The sequence below is a fragment of the Phasianus colchicus genome, chromosome Z, assembly GCF_987193195.1.
Source record: "Phasianus colchicus chromosome Z, bPhaCol1.hap1.1, whole genome shotgun sequence".
Taxonomy (NCBI): domain Eukaryota; kingdom Metazoa; phylum Chordata; class Aves; order Galliformes; family Phasianidae; genus Phasianus; species Phasianus colchicus.
This window is the reverse complement of record NC_143476.1, coordinates 26646926-26668099: the sequence shown is the minus strand read 5'-3', so window position 1 is coordinate 26668099 and position 21174 is coordinate 26646926. Positions and strand designations below refer to the sequence as shown.

The 21174-nt window shown below is 37.7% G+C and overlaps 1 protein-coding gene across 3 annotated transcripts in view; it reads right to left on the bottom strand.

Moving 5' to 3' along the window:
* MEGF10 (multiple EGF like domains 10) overlaps positions 1-21174 on the bottom strand; it is a 100047-nt gene that overhangs the window by 18789 nt on the left and 60084 nt on the right. For all 3 annotated transcript variants that reach the window (XM_031609150.2, XM_090131122.1, XM_090131121.1), the window contains exons 10-16: positions 19461-19635; positions 18477-18597; positions 16279-16442; positions 13028-13130; positions 3743-3889; positions 624-758; positions 106-234 (exon numbers count right to left, since the gene is read on the bottom strand). In XM_031609150.2, coding sequence (XP_031465010.2) covers positions 106-234; positions 624-758; positions 3743-3889; positions 13028-13130; positions 16279-16442; positions 18477-18597; positions 19461-19635 — 974 coding nt within the window. The remainder of the gene's footprint in view (positions 1-105; positions 235-623; positions 759-3742; positions 3890-13027; positions 13131-16278; positions 16443-18476; positions 18598-19460; positions 19636-21174) is intronic.

Here is a 21174-nt window from a genome sequence, read left to right as displayed (position 1 = left end):
TGAAGTCCTAATTTCTGGCTCACATGGTATTTGCTTATCAACAAACAGAGAATTTGCACAGATAAACTTTTAATTAAAAATAAAAGGAAAAATGCTGATCCTTACGCTGAGAGCAGTCACTACCAATCCACCCAGGATAACACTGACAGGATCTGTCGATAGGGTTGCATGTTCCATTATTGGTGCAGGTGCATATTCCAATGCAGTTCTTGCCAAATCTGCCACTGGGACACACTGAGAACAAATTTAAGTATTAGAATTCCTGAATAATCAGCATAATATATTTTTAATTAGTTCAAGAATAATGAATTTATGTTTGGATTAAGTAAAGTTATTTTTAGTACAATAGTACAGTGACACATTATGAAATCTGATAAGCCCATTATACGTACTTGTTATTCAAGTTCTGTATATAAGAATATGGTACTGTTCTGGAGAAAAGTATTTTTTTGTACTTAAGGATCAAATTTTAAAGAGATTAAAAACTGCTTAAGAGTCTACATTTATAAACTGCACACGCTGCTGCATGTAGCATTTTTGTCCTTATACTTTCAGTAGACAAAATGAGAATTATTACAGTGCTTGGTCTTTGCATCTCACAGATTCTTTATTATAGCTTGTACCTTCATTACACAGAGCTCCAGTAAATCCAGGTAAACAGTCACATAATCCAGTAATATGGTGGCAGGGGCCACTGCTGTGTACACACTGTGGACATGTCTGGCTGCACCGGTGTCCGTAAAACCCAGGGGAACAAACTGGAATCAAAAAGGACAAACTATCATTGATTCCTGCGCTTTCTACAAGAGTTCTTTAGTGCACTTGTTCCTAACTACCAATTAGCTCTGCTTTCTAAATATGCAAGGGTTGCAGCAGTGGTTGTTAGTATTCATACAGCCCAGCGCTGTGCCCTCATGTAAGATTTTCTCATCTTTCTCAGGAGCTTACTGTGCTCTAATCAGTAACTACGTATTTGACATTCTATAACGTGTCAGGCCACATTTCACTTGTGTGATGTTTGAAATGCACGTGTACTTCATATATATACATATTTGCCCATATGTGATATGTTCTCTACATACATGAATGTGAATATCCTTTAACGTATATTTGAAGTATTTTAAAAACAGATTTAGTTTTATCAACAGATGAGTACAATCATCTTAGACCTTTACTTCCTTGTTTCCTAACAAATTGCCATCACTTCACTGAGAAAACTGTGCAAATGTTTTTTGGCCATCCTTTCACTTAGTTATTCATCATACTCATTACATGGTACAGACAAACTGCACATCAGCTAATTCTAATAGACTAATTGATCTATTGGAAATACAGTTTTGTTAATTCTCTAGCCAAAAGCACTTAAAATTTATTTTAAAAAGAGGGAAAAAAAAAAAAAAAAGACTTTTGCATTAAATTATTTCCTCTATTGCTCTAACTCCTTCTCACCTTTTTTTTTTTTTTTTTTTTTCCTGGTACACTATTATGTGATTCATCAAGAGAAATAGCTGTTGCACAGCAGCAATCAGCACTGACAAAAACTTGGAACTTTTTCAATATTTCAGATTCATTCAAGTCTTTCAGTTATACACTTGATACAAGTTATGTGGCCAGATCTCTCCAGAGAGACTAACTTTTCCAAGTGAAACAGAGCCAAAAGGTCTTCCTGTTTACTGAAAAGGCACTTTCTGATTGGAGTCCAAATTATCCATATGACCTTTGTCTTCCCAGCCTCCAGACCACGCATCAGAGAAGGGCTCTGGGGGCCACTGGCATGGAAGCTGTTTGTCCTGGTTTTAGGCATAGTTCCAAAACACGAGGAATACTTTTACAAGTAGTTTTATATGTACTCTACCTTTGGGTTATCTAATTAACTGTGAGGTCTCTACAGATTAGACAGTGAGAATAATTACTGAGGTTAGTTAGAAATCCTTAAGGAATACTAATGCTCTACTGATGTGGAATTTGATAATATCAGAGGCAAACACATTCTTCAGTGTGAAATCTTGCCATTTGTGGACTGTTCATCTTCTTCTGTTTCTCCTATCTTCTGATAATTCTAACTTCATGACACCTTCTTTCTTTTCTGCCACTTTTGGAGAAGCCCTAGTAGCATCACTCCTTGGCCTTATTTCCCCTCTTCTTCACCTGGTGAAAGTACAGCTATTTCCATTTGCAGAGGACTTGCATTTCTCTGCTCTGAGCACCTTTCACGTAGGACTACAACTATGTAAACTGAAGAAAGCTAAGCTGCTAGAAAACTGTCACAGATTTTCTTGGGGGCAGATACTTGTATGTCATATTTTTGCCTTCCTGTTTCTGGTATGAATTGCCTCATTCTATCTGCATCTCTTCTCTTGGAGCATTTAAATTTTATAGGACCATATTTTTCAAATGCAAATATGTGTATCTATGGTATCCTTTACTTATGCCTGATGCTGTTGGCCATTTACCACTGCTTCAAAATGAAAGCCTAAAAGGGCAGTAGTTACGCTAATGATTCCTACCAGATCCAGTGGAAAGCTAAAGTTCTGAGCTTCTGAAACTCACAGATGTTTTATTTACCTGCCAAAATATGCATTATAAAATTAATAATTGTCAATTGCATTTGAAAATGGTGACCTTACAGCTGAGTCTCCTACCTTATTTATTTCTCTAAAAGTCATGAACATAACCATGTCACTGCACAAAATGTGAATAACATAAAGATATTACAGATTTGAAAGTGTTGGTAGGGACCTCTGGAGATCATCAAGTCCAATCCCCTGCTAGAGCAGACTCCCTGCAGCATACTGCACAGGAAAGCATCCAGGCAGGTCTTGAGTATCTCCAGAGAAGGAGACTCCACAACCTCTCTAAGCAGCCATTTGCAGTGCTATGCCACCCTCACAGTAATGAAGTTCTTCCATATGTTTGTATGAAACACGCTATGTTCTACTTTGTGCCTGTTGCCCCTTGTTCTATTTCTGCATACCATTGAAAAGAGCTTGGCTCCATCCATTTGACACCTGCCCATTATATATATATAAACACTGATAGATCCTCTTTCAGCCTCTCTTCTCCAGGCTGAAAAGTCACAGGGCTCTCAGTCTTTCCTCCTATGGGAGATGCTTGAGCCCTTTAACCATCTCTGTGGCCTCTAACCATCTCTGTGGCCCTCCACTGGATTCTCTCTAGAATTTCCCTGTCTTTCTTGAACTGGAGAGCACAGAACTGGGCACAGTACTCTAGATGTGGCCTCACCAGGGCAGACTAGAGGGGGGCTCTTTTTAATTCAGCCCAGGATACCATCAATGTTCTTGGCCACAAAGGCACACTGCTGGCACATGACCAAGTTGTTGTCCACCGAGACACCCACATCCTCTTCTGCAGAGCTCCTCTTCAACAGGTCAGCCCCAAATCGACACATATGTGTGAGGTTATTCATCCATGTGTGCAAGACCCCACACTTGTTCTTGATGAACCTCCTCAGGCTCCTGTATGCCTAACACTCCAGCCTAATCAGATTTTGTTAAATGGCAGCACAGTCATCTGGTGTGTCAGTTATACCACAAAAAGAAAAGCAGTACTATTTGGAAAGATTTGTTGACTTCAGATAACCCTTCTGTGCATTCATGCATTTTTACAACTGAAAGGACTGTTGCACTGTATTTCCTAGTGCAATTAACAAAGCTAATGACTATCTTACTCATTCCATGTTGCAATGCAGTTTTAGTTATAGAAAGTTTTACTTTGTCCTTACTTCTCTGACAGGTGGTGCCTCGGTATCCTGGTGCACATTCACAGATCCCATCATCTGGAGAGCATGATGCCCCATTTTTGCAGTAACAAGACAGTGAGCAATTTGGTCCCCACTGTCCCTCAGCGCACACACTGTCACAGTGTATACCTGCAACCACAAGCAAGATTGTCAGCACGTAAATATAAAGAGCTTTTCTGCACAGTCATTTTGGTTCTCAGAGGACTCATTTTGCAAAACACTGACAACAAAAACTGTTTATGAAAATATCACTAATGCCAGGAGAACAGAGCAAGAACAAGGTAAACATGCGTCTCTGTGCCTGCATTCCCCAGGCCTCTGAATAGTAAGTTTCTTTTATATTCTAGTAGTAGTAAATTCTAGATGTACTTCAGAGCTGGTCCTGAGCTCTGTAACAAGTACTTCCATAGCCAATTCACACGGAACATAAGAGCTCCATGGGATGCTACCTTCAGGCTTTCTTCCCATTAGCACTTTAAGATCTACTACAAAGACAAATGCAAATCCCTCAGTATTATAAAGAGCTCCATCATTTTCCAGGATAAAAATTCTTTTTTTCCTGTCACTTTCACCAATAGTATCAATAAAGAGAAATGAAAGTAGAAAGTAATTCAAATGCAACAAACTAATGGCTTTTGCTTCTTCCGTAATGGCTGCTTTAAAACAGCAAAAGCTTATTTTCAAATTTAATGTTAGGGAAATGCATGACAAAAGGCACTGCAGCAGCTTTTCCCCCTGAATGTAAAAATTCTTAAGGTCTGAGATAATTTTGTGTAATAATGGGGTGCAGAACACAGAATGATTTCTAATTAGTAGTGAGCTGATTACCACTAAGCCTCATACCAAATGGAAAAATGTAGTGCACACAAAGAGTTTCAAAACACAACACGTGAGCATTCCAAAATGCTTAGCTGCAGCACTGTTAAGGATGCTGGTCAGTCAGTCGTTTTGTCTAACCATTTCTGGCATAAAATTGATTAGAAGTTCACCAGTGTGAACCCCCATACATAAGCCGTAACGCAACCCACTCATTATAATCACACTTCATCACGTTGTTTTCTGTTGCAGCACAGAAACATTAACTATAACTCTCCTAGTTCCTTCTAACGCTATCTGCCTTCAGAAAGTAAACTGCATGCTACATGCGAGCAGGCACCATGGCTGTGGAACTCAGACCGTATTGTGTCTACAGTACTTTGCATTAACAATTAAGTATTATTGTAGCGCCTCTACTGAACGAAGCCCTTTGCTAAGGGAAAAGTGGACAACATCCAACCACAAGTATGTCTTGCTTTGTAAGTATTTCCAGAAAAATCTGTCACAGGTCCGTGGGCTGCCAGAGTTCTAATAAAGCAAAACAGTTTCACATGTGACAAGAAAAATCTTAAAGTCTGAAGAGCAAAATGCAGTGTTCATAGCATTGCTGAAAAATTATTACAGTGTTTATGTGCAGATCAGATACAGAGGTAATTTCCCAGCCCCCACAGCATGGCTGTGTAACGCTGCCTACGTCCAAAGACCAGCTCTCTAATTAGAGGAAAAGTGAAGCTACAGACGCCCAACTTGTTTGTTTCTCTGCAAGACAATCAACAGTTTGGATAATCAAATATGTTGTTCAACAGATTGCACCAACTACCGCTAGCAAGAGAGAAAACACTTGATTTTTAGAAACCAGCATGAGACAGTACATCAGCACCTGAGAGCCCAATGATTATTTGGTTAGTACCAACCTGACAAGTGAAAGGAACCCCCCCAGAATGAAAGCCTTCTTCCACCATGACTATCTTTTTCATTTTTGCTTGCACAGGCAATGCCATTCTGCTGGTTTTATCTATTACATTTGAGAGGCAGAGAGCATAAGCTGGTTCCTCAGCATCTGGGTCAACTTTTTCATAAAAGTCTCTACTTGCGTATGAGCAGATATAAAAGAGGGGTTTGATTCTGAGAGATGCTGATGCACACAAGCAGGATGAGATCACTGCATTTTTTAGAAACAAGACCACTTATTTCAGGCACTTAGGACTTCTCTGCTTGAGGCTCTCAAATTGAAAACTTTGGTTTGTGTCTGTGAAAGCACAAGCTGATACATGCAGAGGCTTTCAGAGCTGAGCCTGACATTCTGTTCACTGGAGTGTTATCTGTCATATCATACACAGCTCTGCTCAGCGAACCCCAATGGAGAAAAGACATTTTTCACAGAGTCCTAATGAGTTTCAGTGGTGTTCAGTATACAATGGTCACTGTTAACAAGTCAGTGGTTGCCAAGAGTTACCACAGTGCATTATGTGCAGTTATGTAGACCAGTGACATACAATAACACCAGGCTCAATCGTCTTGATCGGTGCACAGAGGATGCTTTATGACAGCATGGTGTCAAAGGGTGATACTGGACATACTGGGACAGAAAAGACGAGGGATACATACTACACAGATCCACAAGACTTACAAGAGCGAAGCAGCACTACTGAAAATAAAAAAGAAACAAGTTCTTCCAGTACACATCAGGGGAAATTATCCATTCAGGAGGCTAAAATTTAGCTCTTGTTCCCCCTTTTCAGCACATACAAGGAGGTGGTCGATATGATATTCCCCTGCTCAGCAAAAGCACATCACTGAATAACAGTTATGACAATTTAGTGTACTAAAAGAGTGCTGATTATGACATCTATTTCACTATAAAAGCAATTTTATTATATTTACTACTGATCATAAACAAAATCAATTGCACTTCTGTGTCTGAGAGTGTTAAGAATGACTGTAGCAGAGAAGGAATAGAAATTGATTCAGTGACTTACTACCTCTCTGTTAATAAAAATATTTTTAAGCCTCACTCAATAGCTCATAATTAGATAAGTAAGATAAGATAAATGGTAAACTGAGTTTTACATTTTCACAAAATTAAATATAAATATTTTTGAGAAAGAATAGGTCAGAAATATTAAAAGTTGAAAATAAAATAAGAATTTAACAAAATCTGATGCTTTAAATGCTATATTTTTACAGAAAAGCTAGAAAGGAAGGAGAATAAAACACTTTTACTAGAAGTTGGAAACAGGATTAGACTTTCACAACATTGGTATCAGCAGATTTACAATTGCTGCAAAATTAAGTGGGTATTAACTTCGTATGCAACAAAATTGGTTTTGATCAGTTTTTGTGCTGATTTTAATACTGATAAGGATATCTGTGAGGAAATGTTTTTGCCAGAGCAATGGACAAAGAACTCTTTGATGGCCTTCACAAGTTGCTAGGCAATAGCTGAATGGTCATGATAAACTTCAGCTAAGCTGCTCTGAAGAAATGCTCATGCATTTTATATCCAGTGCTTTATGTCGGGGGCCCCACTTTTAAATCAGCACTCCCCCAGCATTTGTAATTGAATGAATAAAGAAAACAATTATTTAAGGATAGGAATGTTTCTGCCCATGCTAGCAGAGTGTTTACATACTCTCCATACTGTATTTTTAATATTTTGAGACTCGATGATGCATCCATATCAATTCAACATAGAGTTCATTTGTTTTAGCACTTAAAGGGGAAAAATTCAACAATTCTTTCTTATCATCCTCCAGAGTAAACTTATTATTGGACTTTTGTTATTTTTCTTGTTATTTTGTTTTGATTAATCTGATAAAAGTTATCCAAACTTTTAATAAGTTAAATGGAATTTTCAAGGACAGCCTCAGAACTAAACCTTATTTGGTCAGTGCCTTACTTTCCATTGTTCAGAACTGAACTTAATATACAGTATAAACAAGATTGAACCTTCAAAATGTTTGGTTCTATCAAGGCTAATGATGAACTTCCATTATTGTGCAAGCTATCACCCTTTATATTTAATTACTTGAGAAAAACTTTTAAACACTAAATTACTGCTGTCCAAGTAATCTGAGATTTATGATGGGAGAAAACTGGATCAGAACTGCTTCCTTGCTTCTCTGTCAAATGGATAAGCAGCCCAAATAAGGAAGCAACAACACAGGGAAATGGTGAAAAAATTCAGAGACGCTCCTTAGAAGTACCCTCATTGTCCCTAGCAGAAGGGAAGGCCTTGATCCATAGGTGAAGGAAGTGTCTCATTAAGCAGCTACGAAAAGGATTAAAGATTTTTCTCTAGAAGTTCACGCTGCTGCTTCTTCACTGAAAGCTGTAGAAAAGTTTGTGTCTGGGATTTCTGGTAGAAAGCCAGGCACAAAACCTTATGTACAGCAGTGCTGTATGAAATTGAAAGCAGATATCAGTAACTGTATTTTTTAGTGGAAGAACAACTCCTGAGATACCTTGGTATCTTTCTCAAAGCCATATTGTTGCTGCACACTCTCAACCAGCCCAGAGATGCTTCTCTTGTCGTCCACAACATTTTTGGTAGCCTCAGGAAAGTAACAGGAAAACATCATTTCTCCCCTTCTTACCTTCTAAGCAGGTAGAAAATGAATGTACTTAATGCACTGATGTAAAGTTCTTCTTTTGAGATAGTGATATTTATTCCACACAAAGACTCACTGCAATGCACAGGCAAAAGAGATGCAGGCACAGTGACACACTTAGGGTGGGCCAAATCCCCGAGCTGAGGTTTGGAGAGTAAATACACTGTTTATCATGACACCATGCAGACATACAACTTCAGTCTGTGCTGCACTGAATATCTGCAACAACAGACACTTGCACTTCAGAAGCAGAGAGAAGTTGGCCAGTGTGGAGGAAAAACTGTCTTGGAAGAGGCTCCTGCCTGGGGTGCACCAGGGCGCCAGCACTATGCGCACTCCCAGTGGCATCTCATTTCTCAGTCTGAATGTGAGAAAGGCCTATGGCAGTACTCTTTTATGTCTTTTTCTTCTTTGTAGTAGAAAAAAGAAAATTGTGTACACACTAAAAGCTAAGGAGCACGGGAGAGGTCTAGCTGGTGCTTCCCTGGGGACCTAGTTATTTGCATCAGTGGAGAGGGTGTCAGATGACAGTCCTGTCCGCTCTAATCCAGCAACAAATGTGCCTCTCAGTAATAACGTCGCGAGCACATGGAAAGGACACAGCACTTCCTCACAGCAACAACACATCTGGTGATGGACAATCTGACTAGCATCAGCAGGTGTCCAGCACAGCAAAGTCACCAATATCCTATCTGACATAGCATATGAATAAACACCATGTGTGCTGGTAGAATGTAGGCTGATATTTCTGCATCTGTCTTTTCCATAAACCAATGCTATTGTTTTGGTTCAGATAGCAGACTACCGGTATTTCACAATCCCTGGCACAGCACAGCCTTTAAATTGATTTTTAAAATAACAAGTGTGGTATGAGTATGACATGACATTTCTTCATGAACAGAAAGGTCCAAGAAAGCACAACAGCAATGCATTACCACTGACACCCACGTTGTACTGCAGTAAGCAGACTGTCTGGAAGAAAACATTTGCCTCTTTTACAATATTTTAATGAAAAATTTCAGTTTGCAAGAATATGGGTTACCTAATATTTTCAGCAGTTTGGATCACCTGTGTTCTTGGCAGCTGCTTGTAGAACAGGTTAAGTTTAAGGAATGAAATTAACGGGTACCATGGTGCTTGCTGGATTGTGCGGTTATTGGGGGAAGTGGTAGAGGTGGCTCTTTCACAAAAGTTAACTTAAGGTTTTGGTATAAATTATTAGGAGGCTTAATTATCATTACATGTTGAGGAGGTATGTTTTCTTTGTCTTTCTTCTACGTTTTGGCTTTTTATTTTAATGCTTCTTACTCTTTTCCACTGTCTAGCTATTGCACTCTCTCCAGATGAAGAAAAGTTATTTATAAGTCACAGTGAAAATGTCAAGGGATGAGAGTGTTTGGGGCAGAACATCATCTTCAGTGTGGGCGGATGTTTCTCATTTGTACCATCATGTCATGTGGCTCCTGGAATGTGAGGGAATGGCAAGATTGCCTGGAAAAAAACATCACCCTTAACTCTTGCTTCTCTCAATAGAACTAATCTGCTATAGAGTGAGCACTTAGGCAGTGCAGTCTCTAACAGGAGTCCTATGTAGGAAGGGACTTTTGTTTAGGATTCAAAATCTAAGTATCTGCGTAGATAAAAGAAACTAAATTTAAAACATAAAGGTTATTTAAACAATTTCAATTATTTCTAGAGTTTTGCCACAACTCCTGACAGAACTTACTGATTCACTCATAGCTGCCATTTCCAGATTATACAACAGGCATGTTTGAAAATAAAGCTTATTTAGGAAACTAAGCTATCTAGCGTCTTACTGCTGACAGAATGCTCAGCTACAGTTCTGTCTTGGGACCAAAGCACAGGAAGCATGTCAGCAAAGCTGCCCTGGCTATCCGAGGTGCATGCGTCCTACTAGGTCTCCAGAGGAGTACACTTCCTCTGCCCCAGTGCTATGGCACAACTGTATCATCCAGCAAAGGAAAAATCTTCCACTCCTGATCTGTTTCTGGAGAGTTACATAAACTAGAAAAATGCTCTATTCAGAGAGATGAGAAAAGTACTGCACTTGAAGTATCTTCTCTAAAGCTTTACATAAATTTGGAGGTATTAGTACATTTTGAGAAATTTGACTTGAATTCACTGATTTATTCCTGTTAAAAAAAAGATAATAAAAAAAACTGATTTCATATTCATAAGCTTATTTAAATGGACTTTTTTAACCCTCCCTTCAGTGTTTGTTCAGCAACAATAACTATAATTTGTGTTAGCATCAGACTGATCCCAAAGTGGTTTCCTGTTTGAGTGTCGGGGTTTTTTTGTTGTTGTTTTTGGGTTGTTTGAGGTTGTTTTTTTTGTTTGTTTGTTTTGTTTTTTACAAATTCTCCACCTGTTTCTCCACCTATTACGCACACACATATGTGTACAGCAACCCTTCTTAATCCTGAGGTCTAATGCTATTCCCTGCAGTATAACATTACATGACAGCTATTTGAGAACCCATTTCTAAAATATTGTCTCCTTTTTTAAGTTATTCTAAATATAAATATCTACACAAAGAACAGATTCCTCCTGGGTACAGCTCCAATATGTGAAGTGTGGGAGGAAGATTTTTCCAGACACTGAGTATAAAGCAAGCTATCCCATTTATGTCATGTTGTATGTCTAGACATCACCAACTTGTTGAAACTAGTCTTACACACACTGCTGAGATGACATCATCCAGGGATGGATACCCATTTATATCTACAATCACACAGGAAGTCTAAATAGGCAAAGGAAGCAAGCTTTTACTGAAGGCAAAAATATTTTGTCCTGAAAAGGACAAAATTTGAATTCCAGTACTGTTAAGATTTGTACTGTGCTTAAGTTCTTGTCACTTCCTAGCTTAGTTATATCCCACTGGTGTTATTTATTTTTTTTAATTTGTTACTGAAAGTTGCTGATTTTTGCTACAGCCTTTCAGAGCTACTGCTTTTAATTTGGCTTTACTCATGTGCATACTTTTGGTCTCTGATGATTTGTCCCAGTACTATAAAACTTGTAAGATTTAATTTGGACAGTACATCCAGAGCTTGTGAACATCGCTAACTCTGCACAGCAAGGTCACTCAAGATCTGCAACTGTTCACATATCTTTCAATGTCTGTAAGCTTCCATAGATTCATTAACTTAGCAAATTGTATTTTGAACAGTTCAAATAAAGTTTTGAGAAAGAATGTTCAAAGACATAAATGCAATCCTGAGGCTACCTGAAAATAAGAACATCAGAGGACATAAATATCCTAAGAAAATAACCCGTAACACAAAGCAGCATCTCTATTAAAAAAATGGAATAATAATGTTTGTTTGTTCGTATTGGGTTGGGTTTTTTTTTGTTTGTTTGTCTCCTTGCTTGCTTGTTTTGTTTGTTTAATTTGTGGTTTTTGTCTTAACAACCCACTCAAATCATCTCTATTGTTTTTGCGTTCTTGTGGTAGTCATTTCCCAGAGGTATCTGAGTGTCTGACAGCAAGTTACACTGCAGCTTGTGGGAGGCGAATAAATTCAATCAAAGCCTAGCACAAAGGTAAGTGCTGGCTCTGGAAACCTCTGTCTTTCACACTGAAACCAGCTACAGGACAGTACCGTAAGGAAAAAGCCTCTTCAGAGAACTTGGCACAAGCCTACGGACAAATTACGCAAATAAGAAGTAGGTAAGCTGTACTCAACTACAACTAATCAACCTGAACTGCAGACACAGACTTTTGCACAGAATGCCTGTGATCCACCTACAGAGCTGAAAGAAATAAGCACACATAAAATTTGGGGGGAAAATCAACAGAGATTGAATCTGAGAAGTCATAAGCCCTACACAAACTTTTATGAGCAAAATAATTTGCTAACCATTTCAAATCCATTACTTGTTGCAGATTATCCACTCACCTCCATCTAGTATAACTAAAAGAACCAGAGAAAAAAAGAAAACAATTGTATAATGGACTACCAGTCAAGTAGGAAAAATACTAACTTATGAATGGGTGAGGTGATATTAAACAATACTATACTACATCTGAAATCACAAAAAAACTCCTTTCATAAAAGAGCAGAAGTTAAAAGGTATGTTTTTCTTCCTGGCTTTTCATTATTAAATGGAATGAGTCCATACTTGAAATCAGATCCTTGCAATGCTACAGCAGTTGAGGATCTCACAGTGAGACACAAAACCCAGAACATTCTGCAAGACAAACTGATGCCAGCTAATCATAATTGAAGATAAACTTGTTTTTCCAACATTTACAGCATAGAGATCTATGTGAGAATTAAATCTCATAAAGGGAACATTTATTTCACAATGGTAGAACCTTCCGCATAGTTTCATCATATTTTCAAAAACCCTGCTTTCCATAAACAACATTTTGACAACACATGAAACACAGTTCTGATGAATAACTGTATATATTTCCGAAAACCACAACAACAAAGCTGCAGGAAAAAAAAAAAAAAATTAAAAAAAAAATTGTCTTTTCACTCAGGACAAAATATATAAAGCGAATCTATTTTTTTCCAAAAGTATGAGAATGGCAATACAGCTTCTGCACAACTTACATCAAAACTGCTAGCACATAATGTGGAGGTACACAGGTTGTAAGGTTTCATTCTATTTCCAGTTTTCTATAGTAACCACAGCCAACAAAGTTTCCATGACTGTGAATCACAGGAAGGGACACAACAGCCACAGAAATGGCCCCTTCTCCTTCCAAGCCCACATACTGCTCTTCCACCCACAAAAAAAGAAAGACAAGACCAAATCCCATCATACAGGAAACTCTCAGTGTATTTTGCAATGGTCTCTTTTGTACCTGACCATCCTGGTAGACAGCGGCAGTAACCCGTGGTAGGATGACAACCATCTGCATGGCTGCAGTCACAGCGTTCAGCACAATCCATGCCATATGTGCCATCCTGCAGCCAGGAAAACAAAACAAAACCGAGATGATGAGAACTGAGAGTTGGATGAGAACAAGTTCTGGTCAGTCCTGCCGCAGAAAAAAAGGAAACCTCAGATCTCTTCTAAGCCTGTAATCAGTTTGCTTAATATAAAATGCTTCTGGCTTTTGGAAAATGTTCATGCTCTACATTTTCATTTTTTTATTTGAGCAGGGAAGATAAAGAATTAATTCTGGATTAATTTTTTAGAGAACACAAAGCTACCCTATCACTGGTACCAATGTAAGTTTCTTGTACTGTCCCTCTGATTTCTCTTACAGCTGAGTCCCTTGTCTATGACCTTGGAGTCCTAGAGACAGGAAATTAATTCACTTTCCTTCCTGCCTCAGATTTTTTTTCATGTATTTGTTAAAAAAAAAAAGAAGAAGAAGAAAAAAAGAGATGCCATTTAAACCCACAATTTCTAAAAAAAGAGTCAAATAGGAGTGAAACATATTAAAACACGTGTTCAGTGTAAAGATTATTTCATAAATAATGCACACTGTATCACTTTCTCTTGATTGATAATGTTTTCCTCTGTATAACAGCATAGAATGCATTAGAAAAAAAGCTCTCTGGCTATTACACATTACACACAATTATATTTTGGCCGTTGAACATTTTTTAACCAACAAACAAGGTAATCAAAAGGTTAACATTACAAGTTAAATAACCTTCTCAGTATGTTCAACTGTGCCAAAAGAACACAGCTGATTTTCATGGAACTATATCAGAATATATGAATTTGACTTCCAGTTTCTTCAGTAGAAGGTGCCACAAACTTTTAGACAATAATTTCATATAAGGTCAATCTGAGAAACAAAACAGAATAAAATTTTTACAATTGCTTTTTCAAAAGAAGGCAAAAAAACATCAGCAAATAGAAAATGTAAATACAATATCAAAACCAAGGAGAAAGGCAGGATAACTTTGAGTAATACTTCTGGGACTACTCACAGCAAAGGAAATAAATAAAGAAAAGATATGTCAGGTTTAAAAGACAATCATAAAAGACCAGATGAAAAACTGGTCAAAGTTTCATTAAAAAGTGGAATAAAACATGTATCATAATTCATCTGGTAACCCTTTTTTTTTTTTTTTTTTCCTGTAGAGTTTCACAGATCTGTAGGATACAGATATTAAATTCCTGGTCTGTCAAGTCTGAAGTAGAAAAAATCATGCATTACTTGAGAATAAGGAGAGTTTTGCGTATCTGAAGAATCCATTTTTATAGACAGAAAAAGAAAAGATTAAGGAAGGCACTTCCTTTGTTTATAATCAGATTTGGAAATAAAGGAAATTCCAAAATATATTGCTGAAAAAGGGTAATTCTAGTCTGCTATGTACTTTGTCCAAACTCAAGTCAATCTTGATTAACAATCTGAACAGTGGTATTGATTTTCTAAATCTAATGAAAAAAATGAAATTCATTGATATGTATTTGCATATGGAAAAGATTCTATTTGATACAGAAATAAAAGGAGGTGAGTGGAGAGTGAGAAAGTACATGATAGTAAGTTGATTGGGAATTGTAAATTTGAGAATTTCTTTTGAGCATTAGGTTGCTCAAAAGAATTTTGTATTTGTATTTGAAACAATGGAGCAAATGGCAACAATACTGATCTTTTCTAACGAGGCACTTTTAGAAGAGCTAATGGAACTTCGGAGATATTTATCAACGTCTTTCAGAATTAGATGCTAAGTGATATGTAAAGCTACTTTAGAAAAACAAGAATTAGTCTTCTAATTGAGATGCATTTGTTGAAAAGGCTGCATAAACACACACAGGAAGCACTCTAATCAGCTTTCCACAATATTTTAGAGTTTGTGTGCCACTTTACTTACAATATCAGAATGAGCATATGCTGAACTACATCTGAAAAAAACCAAAGACGTTCCCAAAAAAATCTTTAAGAATGCTCTGACAGCAGTTGATTCAAAACAAAGGTGTGGCTTCCAGTTGTATGCTGTAGTTCAGCTACTTTTATCATGTTACTGCTAAACAGAGGTAGTGCAAACTGACAGAAGCTTGAATATGATGCGCACAGGGAATTTAGATGGTTCATACTGAATTCAGGTGATTCCTTTATTTTTACACTATGCCACCAACCTGCTAGGGAGATGGCACTGCAGAAATGAAAAGAGGACAAAGACAGAAAAATAAGAGCAAAGAGAAGTTTCTTTAAAAAAATAAAATAAAATAAAAAAAAGAAACAACAAAATTTGTTTAAAATTGCCAAGAAAACTGGAATCTGTCATTAGAAAAGATGGGCTCTGGAAAAACACATTTTTTTCACCAAAAAATTATTTTTGTTTTGTTTATGAAATGTATTTAGAATAGTTGAATAATAAAAACAAATTGTTTGCATTTTCCATCTTTCTGTGTTTTGAAATTAAGGAATTTTATGGCTTCTTATAGTGTAGAACAGAACTGATTAGACACATGTTCTGTCTACAGAGTGATTTCTGTCTGGGGTATAATAGAAGCCACAGTCCCAATAGAAAAGCAAAGGTCTGTCATGGGATTGCATGATAAGGATGCCTTCTCATGTCTGACTGAGAAAGGAAGTTCTTCATTCAACCTTACCACAGATGTGGCTAATTTAATTAAAATCATGTTGCCTAATGCAGAATATGTCTTTGCTACATTTTTCTGTCATTGTTTTTCCTTAAAGTAATTTGATAGAAGCAGTTTCGATGACATTTCGTGCTGAAAAAGAGGGAAAAGTTGGTACTGTGTTTTTCAATAAATCCTAAAGGAGCATGGGAAAAGTCTCAGGTTAAACTTTCAGGTGTGAAATCAGAAAAAATGTTCATCTGTGCATCTCTGTCTTGTGTAGTCATTTCTTGGATAGTCACTGCTGCTGGACTTGATGATCTTAGAGGTCTTTACTAAACTTAATCATCCTAGTCATTCTACTCTGTACTTCAGTGTGCTGTGCAGCAGAGTTCTTCCAGAAGTTTTTTTGCTTTGTGTCCCTAATCTTGAACCTGGTCAAACATGGGATGACTGTTAGGTGCAGTGCTTCTTAGGGATTTATTCCCATGAAGTGAGAAGAATTACACTTGTGTCCCCCTGCCCGGTATTAACACAATGCCATACTGAGCAAAATGATTGAACTACCTGGCAAGGGAGTTCACACTTTTCTCCTCTCCAGCCCGGGGCGCAGGTACAGGTTCCATCCAGAGCATTGCAAGCACCTCCGTTAAGACACTGGCAAGTTAAGTTACAGCCAAGTCCCCAGGTGCCGCTGGGACAATTGATTGAACAGTCTACACCATGCCAACCTACCATAAACAAGAATTAAAGGGACAAATTAATCAGGTTTTCCCCCAGCTCCTCATTGAGCACACATTTCCCTCCACCTCCCATTTGGAATCTCTGAGGCACAGAGAATCACTATAAGATAGTGATACTATTTCAGCTGAGGATTTGAACAAAGACGCAGAAGGGCACCTTGTAACATCTGTGCACAGCACATACTTTGCAGACAGTGCCAACATACAGGAGCTATTGATGAGAGATTTGAAAGGAAATCACAGACACCTTGAGATTTTACTGAGAAGCACTATCTATCTTGAAAGTTCTAAGGGATAGCCTGAAAAAAAATTCTAATCTTTTCACTTAAGCTGCTACTTTCATAGTTCTTACACCATTACTAAATATAGACAGTTCTGCAGTGTGGTTTATCAGAAATCTTAGATTCTCCTCCTCACTGCACCCCTCCCCCAAAGAAAAATATAAAAATAGAGAAAGTACAACAGTAAAGTAGTGCACAAGCTGGATTTCTCCAAGGATACACAGAAGACCTTGTAGATGACTTCTGCACTTCCCTTCAAACACAAAATAGAATGTAATGGAAAGTGCCTCTGAAATGCAGCATTCACCACTGATTATGTCTGATAGCAATGATTCACAGACTGTGCACTGGATAAACAGAAATGTAAATAGGTTTTCAAAAATGTGATCAACGACTGGGTATGACAGAAAACAAGTGAGCCAGTCGTATGTTATCATCAGCAATGACACAAGCCAAGTTTCTAATTTTGTACCTTGTTTACAGTAAGTGAAGGGAAAAATAATTCAGCAGAGAGTACAATCAATAGACTATGCAAAACAAATGTATTGAAATAGAGCTGCCTCGTGTCCTAGATTGATAATTTCAGAGTTTAGGGGTCATTTCAGGGAAAATGTTACACTGTAATAGCTAGAAAATTGAGACATTTTCTCTCCAGTGTTTTTCAAGGCTTTTTAAAGTTTCCTTCTCCATCTCCTTAAAGAGCTTTCCATAGCATAAGCACAATTAAAAGAGGCAAATAATGTCAGATTTTGAATCTTTCAGTGGCAGACAGGTTACATTCTCCAAATGCATGCTGATCTACCCACACTAACCTGCTTTTCTCAGAGCTACAGAGCTGCCTCATTTTTAAATATCATGATTGAAAAGCAATGTGGCTACTAATTCAAAAAGCAGAGGAAGAATTTTCGTAGGAGCAAAGCAGGGAAGTGGTAGTTATGTGACTATGCAACATGTGAAAACTGGAAGGTATTCTCATTCCATTGAAATCTATGGGATTTTCATCATTGTCTTACTTGTGTCAAACCAACCTCCAAAGCACTGGGGACCTGAGTTATTAAACTTGTAGAAAGTATCTTCAGTTAATAGGGAAAGGATGTAAAGAGACATGATCAGATGTTTGAAGCACCTCTCCTACGAAAAGAGGTGGAGAGAGCTGGGCTTGTTCAGCCTGGAGAAAGCCCTGGGGAGACCTCATTATGTCCTTCCAGCACTTAAAGAAGGCTTAAAAACAAGGAGGAGATTGACTTTTTAAAGGTGGAAGGACCTCTTCAAAACGTGTCTCTTACTGAGAGACCAACATCAGTATTAAAATGGCAGAAAAATAATTGTGTCTCTGTGGTACAAAGAGTGTGGTAGACAGAGCTGGTGCTCATCCAGATAGAGCAGAAATAGGGCTGCTTTGGCTAGGAAGCCTAACAACACATAAACTGTGTACCAGAAGTCATTGTAGCAAATCCTAACCCTGCCATGAACAGACAAGTGGCAGCCCTTCTCAGAGTAAATAAATAGTAGTAGTTCACCCAGCCACAATATCCAGCTCTTTCAGATGAATACAAAGTATGTTTCCTCTTCTCTGAGCAGATACTCTCCCATTTTTCACCTTTCACTGCAGGAGAAGCATAGAGAATACAATACGTGGCCTCACAGTTGGTCTGCTGTTTATTAAATGCGTTGCTTCTCAACTTCAAAAACCTCAACTTGATTTTGTGATTTCAGAATATTAATCTGAAGACACACTTACCTGCTTTGCAGGCACAAGAACCATCTACTGGTGAACATATGGCTTCGTTTTTACAGTTGCAGACAGAAGAACAATTTACTCCATATGTACCCGGAAGACAAGGAGTACCACAGTCAGCACCCTGAATTACATAAAAATAGAGTCTAAAAACTCTTACAGAAAGTTCAGACAATACAACTATCTGTGACAAACTACCTGGACATGGAATTGACTGATTGTGATGACTGACTCAGATGCCACACAAGCCACGACTATCTTAGGCTGTCACTAATTTATCCTGAATTTAAGGGAAAAGAAGTCTTTGGCACTGAGTTCTCCATGACTTTTAAGTCTACTATCACCATTAGTTTTCTATTAGTTGCAATGAGAGCTCATGTCACATAGCTAATGAACAGCACATGGTGAGATCAATAGATGGTATTTTTAGTAATAAAAAAGTCCTTTGCAAAACCAAAATACAGTCAGATAGTAGTTTAATGGAAAATACTGTGGTTATGTAAAATCTTTTAAGACTTAATTTAGTTGAAATATTATTGCTAGAATAGTCATACTGTAGAACACATTTCTGTGTTATATTATTAGCATCCAATGCACAAAGAACAGCAAATGTGTAAAAGCTACTGAATAATGTATCTTAAACTGTAAAAACAAGTGTCTTTGTCTAGAGTTTCTCTGAATGGAGCACAAGGAATCAGTACAGTAAGATAACAACTGAAACCTATAGTTCATTCCTTTATTTACATCTCAGGAGCACTTCCTGATTTGTATATCAATGTCCTATGAAGCAGTGAACTTTTCTTTCTTAACCATTGTTACATTTCAGTACTTAGAGCTAAACACAAATTCTGCCTTTCCTGGGTCTTATTCTGTAAGACACCCTGTGATAACCAAATATTCTTACCTCTCCTTTTCTGTGTTAGAGAAAGGGCACTCTGGCATCTTTAACCCTTCTGCACTTCAATAAAGAAAGTGAAACTTATTTACCTTAAACCCAGAGGCACAGGTGCATTTTCCAGTCACGCTGTCGCAATCAGCACCATTTTGGCAGCTGCAGATCTGCTGACAAGACTTGCCATAGAACCCTGGAGAACATGTCTCATTGCAGTAGAGCCCAGACCAGCCAGGCTTGCAGGAACATTCCCCAGACATAGGGTGACAGCTGCCAAGAGGGGATGAAAGGATAAATAATTCAGGGCTAAATGTGACACCAGTATTTTTTTTTCCGGAGAACAAAATGCTGTTACAGATAGGTTGCATAAAGGACCTTGCATTCTATGCATAGAGATGGGTTTCCTCCCCAAACCACAGAGCAAAGGGCTCTGTCTATACATGTAAAAATGCATGCCAACTAAAATAAGAGAAATTAGTATTACATATCATACAGACATTTTGGGAGGACACACAGAGAAAAGAAGATATATCATTTTTTTTGCAGCTTGTTGAAGACAAACTTAACTCTTAAAAAATAGTTTTGACTATTAAATACATATCCATGGTTACTGATATTGAAGTGATGAAAGCATTAAAATCCCCAAAATGTATCACTAGATGTTTGTCTTAACAAGAATAGGATCCTTTTCATAAGGCTGACCAAATTCAGCAGCAATTTGTCTGAGAAATGATGCTTCACTAAAGTAACAATAGGAAAACTAATCCTAAAACATTAACACAACATTAAATGAGTTGCAAACTTGCTCTTTCCAAACCTCTAGTTTAAAAGAGAACAATAGGCCTCTTTCCAGGAATGCTACAAAATCATTTGCATTGGGCAGAATTCAGATATACCACCAGGAATCTTTTGGAGAATATCTCCCCTATGTTGGCCATACCTGGTGGTAGACCATCTGTCCCTACCTGGAACAGCAGTTCCATTGAAGAACCAGTCAGACAGCTGTTGCCTCATAACAAATGGACATCATCAGCTGTGCTAAGATGTATGTGCTGGAGAAGTGGACACAATGGGGTACTCTGTAGGACTCTGGCAGACAAAGCACTTGCTTAATTCTCACCAAAGGAAAGCCTTAAAATCCAAATCCAATATATTTACAATGGGAAGACTGTTTAAAGATGTTTGTCTGCCACTGATTGAAGTTTCTTTAAGTGTGCTGGAAAAATGTGCCTTTGTCCAGGCATGTTAAATTACCCATGACAAGAGACTGATTCTGCAAAATTTGCTTACAATTTGTGTGGGGGTGTGTGGTGTGTATGAAATAAAGTATTTTCCTAGCCACTGGAAAGTTTAAAAAAACACCTACTACACTTTTAAGTACTATAACATAAGTAACAATCATGTTCTTTGAAAAAGCTGCAAAACAAGGAAACACAGTATTAATTGCTCCTAGTCTCAAGATACAGTCTTTCAAACCAGAAGTTTCTTATTGTGAAACACAACTGACAAGGTAGTGCTGATCAAGGAAAGAATGAATTATAAAGGCATGGAATGTTATTGTATAGTCAGTTCTGTATATACAATTGTATACACTTTAACAATACAAGAATTTGAGGGTCATGAAGAATTAAAACGCCTTTTTAAAAGTATTAAGCTAGTGTACATAACGCCTAGAGGAAAAATTGTTTTAGCTAAATGATGCATGCAAAATTGATTCAAAACTCATGGGATTCGTAGTCAACACTTCTGGTTATTTATTCAGTTATAAGTATACTTACCAGTGAAACAACTTGGAACAGAACTATACTC